The following is a 9,515-nucleotide window of genomic DNA, read 5'->3' on the forward strand; positions in this document are numbered from 1 at the left end:
AACATCCCATTTATGTGATCATTTGGGACAATGTACGCTTCCACAGAACAAACCAAATCAGAGAGTGGTTCACCACCAACAGTAACCACTTTTTAAACATCTGTCTGCCACCCTACTCCCCTTTTCTGAACCCTATAGAGGAGTTCTTCTCATCATGGAGATGGAAGGTTTATGACAGACAACCATACACTAGAGAGAACCTCCTAAGGGCAATGGAGCTGGCGTATGTTGACATCCCAGTGGAGAACTTCCAAGGATGGATCCGCCATTCCAGGGCATTCTTCCCACGGTGCCTGGCAAGAGACAATATAGCCTGCGAAGTGGATGAGGTGATGTGGCCCGATGCAGCTCAGCGACATGATGCCGCACAGTGATTGTGGTGTAAATAAAAAAAACTTCACACCCTGATCATGTTTTCAAGAGTACTGTTGTGTGCAATAGATTCTGTTTTTGCATTGAGTTGTGTTACAGTAGTGTACAGAATTTACTATAGATTTATACTTTTCATATGAAACTCTCAAATCTAAATGCCCAATCCTCTGCAGAGATCTAAGAAGATCCATTATTGTAAAGTTTCTAAAAATATGCATTGGCAGTTATGAAACAAAGAACCTTCACACAAATTGAGCTTTGTGTTTTCAATTGTTTTGCTGTAGTGTGTAATGATGTGTATAGTGTTTACATTTTTGAAAGCTTCGAGCTGCTCTTTTGGTGTGAAAGTTTGAGTTTTGAAGGGAGAAGGTGTGGTTGTGTTTATGTAGCTTTAGAAAAGGGTGTTGTGTTTAGACATTGGAGAACATGGACAAAACGTTTGTGAAATGTGTTTTAGCATTTGAGAAAAACTGTAATACCACTTTCATGTCTGTACTGTATGAAGCTACATTCAGCAATTGGTCAGCTCAGATTAGCACAAACGAGACGTAGAGGTAAATAGCTAGCCTGGCTCTTTCCAAAGGTAACCAAATCTGGCTAAGTATCTTAATGGGACAGTAAGTGATTCTGCAGATGCAGTGTTTCCCATTAATTAAAGAGACCATGGCGGCCCACCACAGTCTAATTTGCTCTGCCATAGTTTCAAAATGAACCGAAAATATCTTTACACATTTCATAACATTTCAGACCTCACACGGCTATGGCTGTTTCTCGGCCATCTCCCCTTCTTCACAGTGCTTGGAGTCTAGCGTATAGAACTCTCTCTCCCACTGCCCCCATCACTCCTGTCCACGAACGCCACCTGGAACAATGTTGTGTGGCAAGTTCCACATCACTTTCTTTGTCTTCCATTTGTAGGAAAAGCAGATTTTGTTTTTCATAACATACACAAAACAGAGAGCTAGCAGTGACAAAATTTTTGCTGAATTTAACAAAGTATATTGGATTACAATCACTTACTGTCCCCTTGAGTTACCTCAAAGCCAACAATGTATCGTTTCTACACATACTTTTTTGTTCAAACAAATGAGATTTAATGTATTAATTAGTGAGCATTGGGGAAGTTGGCTGGCAGATTCTGTTACCTACAGAGTCATTCTAGCTGTTTCCCAGCTTCCAGACTTTGTGCTAAGCTAACCGGTTACTGGTGGTAGCTTCATACATCGAATAGACATGAAAGAGATATCAATCTCAATCTCAATCAAGCCAATAAGTATATTTAATAAAATGTGAAACTTATCTATCTTGAAAACTTCAAAAACAAAAATAACAAGCTGGGCAGGTGCTTCTTACCCTGCCTCCTCTTCTAGCGCCAACACTAATCTTACACCCTGCCCTGTCCACTCATAATCCTCACCATTTCTCTTCTTCTCCTCCTATTGCTTACCCACATCCCCAGCTCTATATCTTTTTCCTGTTTTCTCCTCTTATGTCCCTTCCTTTCTCTTCTTCCCTTGACCCTTCAACCTCCTCCACCTTCTCCTCTTGCTCCATCATTACTCCTCTTTCAACGCTCATCTTTCTAAGGCAGCTGAATTCCCCAGCACAACAGTGCTATTCTGCTGCCTACTAATAGAATCTCTCAGTTCCTCTAATGGATCTGTCAGAATCTCCCTGAGCACAGGAGACCACATAGATTGATAGGGAGAGGGAAAGAGACAGAGAGAGACGAGGACAAAGAGACAGAGAGACACAGGAAGAGAGAAGCAATGAGAAAAATGAGAGATGTGCCGGAGCTCTTGACACTTTCGTCCATGCCTTGGAAGGTCTCAGTGCAGCAGCTCCACTGACACTGTCAGCCAGTGACCATATGGCCTGAAAGAAGCAGTGCCACTTAAGGCACCACGTCACCACGGGATAATGACAGTTACACTGTGTCCAGGTGAAACTAACAGACTGGGTGAGTCCTTTCAAAGAGTGTACTGTACTTATAGGCAGAGGCAGGCTTTGTTTCAACTTTTTCATGTTTGCTGCAATGATTCAGCACAGACAGGTGAAATTCTTTGTATAATGCATATAAGGAAAAATATATGCTGGGAAGCCTTGCTGGCTCGCTGCCACTGCATAAAGTAGAATCTTTAGCGTAATAATGCCCTTTAAACACATTTAACACCTTAAATAGCTTATAAAAATGCGTTGTGAGTGGTAGTCAAATTTTGTAGTATATATTTTAAGTATTAAGTATTTTTCGTTGACATTTTGTGTGCTTTGGTGGTTTTATACTTTTAAAGTAAACAATGTGACCAGGATATGGACATTGTTTTTCTGTTGAAGCCTCTCTAGACTTTGCTCTTTGTCACTTTATCCACCATGGTTATCACTGTAACAACTCCAAACCTTGGTCACTTTTTGTGTATTTACCAGTAGAAAATAGACATTTATTTATCTTATATATTATATATACATATTTTATATTTATAATATGTCACATACTGTTTTTTGTCTAATTATCTTCTATCATTTTCATACAGTGGGGTATCTGACACTCACCGTTATCTGTGGCGATGAAGACAGCAGTGTATTTATTGTCATGGACATAAGGAGACTCACGGTCCAGTGAGGCCGAAGTGTTGACAGTTCCTCTGACTGGGTTCACACTCAGCCAGCCTGCTGGGTCTCGCAGAACAGCATACCTGGGAAAGTAAATAAAATAGGTAAGACGTTGTAACCATTTAAGCACAAGAACATCAACTATACACTAGCTTGCAGAAAAGTTGTCTTTCCAGTTTATTTTGGTCCTATATTTTAAGGCATCTTAGACAGACAGCTCCATAGACACAACAACAGACAACACAGGCAGTTGTATACTTCATATTGATATACAATATGTAACTCCTGCTTAAGAAAACATTCCAATATAGAAAAATTATACAGCAGGATTTCAGGTTTTTTATGACATCAGGCTTCTGAATTCTGGTTGCATCACTTCATAAATGCTACTGCTCATGAAAAATATACACACAGTATTTCAATAAATCATCAACAATCAAGAACAGATTGTGTGTATGTTTGTGTTTGTGTGTATGTTTGTGTTTGTGTGTGATGGGTGAGAAATGGCACTTAAAGCCACCCTCCAGTGTATTTTGACATTTCTATGATATTTCATAATTTTACTTACAGTCATTTCCTTACAATGTTGATTACCCACATAGTTAGCCAAATATTTTTTTGACAAATGGCTTAATTTTGTGCTCAAAGTTACAAAAGTTGCTTAGTTGTTAAAATGGGGTTGTGACGTCTGACTATTGTAATTCCATAAGTCATACGTCATTCTCCAAGCTTGCGCAGGCGCACTGTCATGCCTCGTTAAAAAACTGTCACGCCGTCACGCTCTCACGCGTCAAGCATCAAACCGATAAACAGTGTTGAGAGCTAGCTAACCAATTTATCATAATTTACTTAGAACTTACAGTAGGTATGTCTCTTTGTGTCTGATTGTTGGTTTGTCTTTCTAGTTTAGTTAGCTAAGTTAACTTAGTTGTAGTTAGCTAGGTGTAGTTAGCTAGCATAGTTATTGCAGAAAGTTAGCTAACAGAGGGTCTTATTTTTTAGTTTCCTCCTCTTTGTTTAGTGTGCTGTTCATTTTCACTATGGCATTTGTGCGTGCGGTGTCGGAGGACAGATGACAGAAAACGCGTCGCACGTTCACCTGCCACCATCGTATATACAGTCTGCAACATGCATTTTACTGACGGCCGTTTCACCGATGCATCGGCGGAGACACCCACCACACCCCCGCGGTAAAGTAAGCGCATCATAAAACGTAGTGGGAGTTAGCATGTTCATTCATTCATTTCATTTATTATACAGGAAAAGTTTAAGAGCAACAATTTAGTTACAGTAAACGGGCCTGACTCAGTTTAGAAACTGGTTTACAGCAGGTTCCTGTTCTGCAGCAACATAGAACAATAAACACAATTTCAACAAATTTATACAAGACATTATATGTGCAGTGCGTGACAGGACCTTCGACTGTATGATTGATAACAGCTGATACGCGCACATTAGTTTCTATCATGGGTAAGTAATAGCTACTCCTGCCAGACAGTAAAGTGTACTAAACTTTACAGTGTAGTGACAGCATATCGTTAGTGAACACTCCAGCAGGTCAGTTTTTGGTTGTCATGGTAATGTATTACGTCCGACTATTAACCACACCCCCATTCTCTGTTTGAGAAAGAATGTCAAAAACGGCAGTTAAAACTGTCTGGAGGGGGGCTTTAAATTTCTAGGACTATGGTGTCTTAAAAATATTGTCTTATTAATTTTTACACTGCTCAAGAGATGAAATAAGGAGTTAGGATAATTTTTGATGCACTTTTTTTGGTGGAGAATTAAACAGTATCATGGAGTAACATGAAGATCGTGACAGTATTGCTATCAATGCCACTTAAGATCATGATGTCATGGCCAAAAACCCAACATTCCAATTAAGAGTTTGTTGAAGATTTGCTCAGTGAATGTTGTGTAGTCTGTTATAGTGACGAGAAAATGGTGTAAGAGTTATTTCCTCCTGCACAGTCTCTACCCCTGTATGCATGCATGTGTAGGTAGTTGACTGCAGCAGCAGCAGCTCCTGCAGTGCTGAGGGTTTAAGAAGATGTATGACTTCTTCAAAAATCTTGTGGGCGAACGGCCAAGCCTAAAAAATGAGCCGAAGAGCGGATCACAACCCTGCTAATGTGGCCACTCAGCCAGCCACTGATGGCTGGTAGATGGTGATTGGAAGGGGCTTGCGTCTGTGTTAATGTCACAAGTGATTGATTTAGGAGCTCTGGTGCACTACGTTTCTGTATAAAAACACAAGTGTGCACACACGCATGTATACTGCGAACATGTACGCTTATACAGGCTTATATAAGCACTTTTTCTGTGAGCCATACAGTACATGGACAAAAGGCACATGCAGGCAGCTGAAAAGTTTCTCAAACACACACACAGACACACAAGACTACAGACTTTCTTTACCACAAGGCCGCTCTTTGCCAAAGTGCTCAGCAGTAGACAAATTGTCTTTGAAATGGAGCTCTCCAGCTAACAGAGCGCGACAAAGCCTTGGGAAATGGCTTTGCAATCAACCTCCGCTCACACCTTTCCCCTCTCGCTCTCACTCGCACACACTTTCCCTGCCAGTGATCACTACTGTTAACCAGCACATGTGTTTTACTGTAACAAAAGAGGCACTGCTGCGAGGTTAAATGCACTATTAATAATGACTCATACAATACATCATTGTGCATGCTCTCTTCTGCCTGCCTCATACACACGTATGCAAACACACACACACACACACACACACACACACACACAGAGCACCCACTTGATTCATAAGGCCAGCTCCTCCAATAAAACGAAGCCAGGCTCACAGGTTATTAACCTCCATGTGTCTCACTCCTCCCGTCACTGACTGCACTATCAGACACACACACTGTGATCTCTGTGTTTCGTCAGCACCACATTGTCCACCCGTGCACATGAATACAACAAAGCTTTTAGGGTATTTGATGTCAAATATGTTGGACCTACCAAATATGTACTGTATACATTATCTACACTGTACGTGTCAGTGAACATGACCAATGTTATGTGACAATTTCTGTTACGTCACAAGAAATTGCAGTACAGAAATGCCAATGTTATGTTTGAGGTCATTTAGAAAAATTGTCTCCTCTCTTTATTTTTTTTACCTGTATAACACACTACTCAGCACGTATCCTGTTCAAAAGTCTTCAACTGCAATATTTTGGGGAAAAATGCTAATTTACAGCTGGTTTAGCTAAGCCTAGCCCAAAGACTAGAAACAGGGGAGGGAAAGGTTATATCTCGTTTGTTTAATCTGTACAGAAATCAAAGTGTCCCAATGATATTGTGTTACAGGGTTATATACTGGACTATTTCTTTGTGGAGCTGCTTGGCAAAGTCATGGTGAAGCTAAGACTGCTTCCTGCCTTTGTGCTAAGCTAAGCTAACCAGCTGCTGGCTTTAGCTTCATATTCAGAGTCTGTAGAATCCAATCTTCTCATCCATTTTTTTAAACTCTAAAATGGCCATTGTAATATTGGCCTCAAAATCCAGTTAGTGTTACAGTTTACCCAGACATTAACAGCAACTACAATCTCAAAAATGAGCTATGTAATACTTGCTTTTTTGATATTTTATGCCCTGCTACATCTTCAGAGTGAAGCAAAAATCCCTCTGTGTTAGCGAGGGATTGAAGTCTGGAAATCAGCAGAGCAGTCAACCAGTCTGTATTCATCTCCAAAAGCTTCCCTTAAATTTTCATTTTCATTCTACATAAACTCACAGATTCACTCTAAAGCTCAAACCCTGGGAACCTCTTTCAGACATGTAGGATATTGCGTAGCTGCCAGCCATAAACAATGGAGCTAAGCAGACTGTTGAGTAAATTATCAGGGTATTATGTTTCTTCCTACAAGTTCTGAAGAAGTGTAATACTTCTGTCTGCTTTAGTGCAGACTCAAAGGTAACCACTAAATGAGTCAGATCCACTGTTCCTCCTCTCTGTGCAAACATGGGGACAGTCCATTAGAGCCCTTTAAAGGGCAAATTAGAAAGACATTAAAAAGCCATTAGGAATACTCATATCTGGTTATACGTGGTTATCTAAAAAAACAGAGAAGGCCCACAACAAATCAGTCAACAAATGAGACAGTGCACAAACACAATGATCACACGTGTCCTCCTCTTTTAGCAGCAAATACACCCATCCTCTATAAACTATAACAGTCAAAAGCAAGCAAAAGGTGAAACGCACAACTCAAAGCAAAAGTATCCTATATGTTCTGCTTGCACTGTGAAATAATTCTCAAGACAGCAAGGCGATTTGTCCATGTTTTTGCTTGAGTGGCAGAAAGTGCCCTGTTGTGAGGCACACTGCGACCCCAATGTATGAGAGAGCAGGCCGTCACTGTTGCTCTTTCCACTGGACTGCAGAGCTAGACCCTTAGGGGCTACTCTGAGCTACTATAGCTGGCATCAGAGCCCTATCAGGGGTTGTGTGTGCATGTGTGTGTGTGTATGTTTTGGTAAGGGATTTCCCTTAGCTGTATGAGGACAGAGAGGAGCCAGGTTGGAGCAGGCAGGAGTCTGGTGCATCTGTCTGACTGTCAAGGTGTCTCATTAGAGGTGACCCAGGGCCAGAGATGTAATACAACCTAACAACCTAGGCTTTTAAAATTATTTTATATAAGCCACTCTGAGAAGGCATCCTTTCAGTATTTATTGAAACAAAGCGGTAGATTAAATTGTGAGTCAAAATTGAAATGTTCCGCTTTTAGGTTGAAAAATAATTTAAGAAAACTGCAGGCTCCTGCAAAATTTTGAAAAAGTCATTAAATTAATGTAATTCTGCAGGGGGCTGCTATTTCACCAACATTCAGAAAGAAAACAGTGAAAAAACTCACCTGAAAAACAATGTAATATGAACACTATAAAACCTTGGCACAAAATGATGCTTAATAAAACTAAAATGGTAGTCTTAACCAATGCATATTGAGGATGTAAATAATTTATTTTGACAGCAAATTCCGAAGTTCTTATCTGAGAGCAGAGCTTCGCTGTCACTCTTGTAGATGTGTTGAGACAGATGAGCTCTCTCTAACTCTGATCTGAGCCTTGTTCCTCAGTTTTCTCAGACAACTCAAAGGGATCAGGGAGCAGGAGGGAGAACGAGGCTTGCCGCCCACTTATAATCCAGTTACATCAGGAGCAAAATGCTGGCACACATTTTGTGCATCTGTGCTTGTTTTTATGTCAATGGCAGGTGTCTGTGGGACACACAGAATAAGAGAGAGACAATTTGTGTTAAGAGCTAATTTAGAGAGAAGATAAAAGCTGAGCAGTGAGAGAGCTAAAGGAGAGCTCTTTGCATAAATGCTGATTATTGCTCTTGTTTGTTTTCTCTTAAGTAAGATGTGTGGCTGGCAGCTCTTCTAAGTAATAGTAATATAGTGTGGTTCTTTGTGCAGTTTCCTCTTTTAAATGCACACAAGATTGCCGGATTAACACTATAAATAAATAATGAAAGTGGATCTCTAATGGGGTTTAGAAAATGTACTTTTGAGTTGGACAATGTACTTTTCTAATACAAAGGTTGACCACTAAAATGCTTTTCAGTTTGTTTCATTTGATTTCTGTCATACAGTGTGGTGTGTCTATGTTGAGACATTCAGTCTAATGATCTTAAATGGTTTGTCTATTTATCTTTATTGACTTGTACTTTTCCAGGGTCATTAAGTACAATATGAAATGGATTGAAATGTTACAGCAAATGTAAACTTAAAACAAAGTGGGAGTTTCAATCAAGTACTTTTATTCTTAACATAACATATAGAACACATAAACTGAATGAAAGATGGTTTCAGGCATTTGTGAACACTGAGACTGTCCTCACAAACATGACAGTATAGGTCATTTGTTAAAATGTATCGAATTTTATTGTTATCCTGACTACTTATCCTATAATGGCCATGTGAACAATGACCAATGGACTCAAACTTATGACCAATGAGTAATGGCAGTCGTTGTGTGATGTTATAAAATTGCCAAAGGTTGGAGGTCAGGTGGATGGTTGTGTGGCCTTGACACAAGAGACTGCAGTCTACATCTGTCAGTTACATTCAACACTATTATTGCCATAGCTTAAAGGGCATTCCACTGATTTAGTATTAGTAAGTAAACTGACTTCATGTGTAAAATTTGGTGTATTGTCCCTGTAATCATGACCCCATTCTGTTGTCTGAGTTGCCTGAACTTAAAGAAGGATAAACAGTTTTGGATACTTTGGGGCAGAACTCCACAACAAGCTGATCATCACACACACACACACACACATGCACACACGCACACACATATACACACACTCTACACTCCTTTGAGCTCTATTTCTGGAGAAATATATGCCTCTTTGCAGCATTGTGACAAGTGTAGTAGACACATCAATGAGAAAACACAGAATACAAGTGTGGGTAATTACAGACTGCCTACAACCTCAGTGTTTGACTTTCAATTATTTCCCTTTTGTCTTTTTTATCCATGTCAACATTGCACAGTGGGAGATTCAC

General features: G+C 40.0%; 1 protein-coding gene across 2 annotated transcripts in view; it reads right to left on the bottom strand.

Moving 5' to 3' along the window:
* Positions 1-9,515, bottom strand: part of cdh13 (cadherin 13, H-cadherin (heart)) — a 370,680-nt gene that overhangs the window by 58,189 nt on the left and 302,976 nt on the right. For both annotated transcript variants that reach the window (XM_046037993.1, XM_046037992.1), the window contains exon 12: positions 2,923-3,065. In XM_046037993.1, coding sequence (XP_045893949.1) covers positions 2,923-3,065 — 143 coding nt within the window. The remainder of the gene's footprint in view (positions 1-2,922; positions 3,066-9,515) is intronic.

Source organism: Micropterus dolomieu, linkage group LG22 (assembly GCF_021292245.1).
Source record: "Micropterus dolomieu isolate WLL.071019.BEF.003 ecotype Adirondacks linkage group LG22, ASM2129224v1, whole genome shotgun sequence".
In the NCBI taxonomy this organism is placed as follows: domain Eukaryota; kingdom Metazoa; phylum Chordata; class Actinopteri; order Centrarchiformes; family Centrarchidae; genus Micropterus; species Micropterus dolomieu.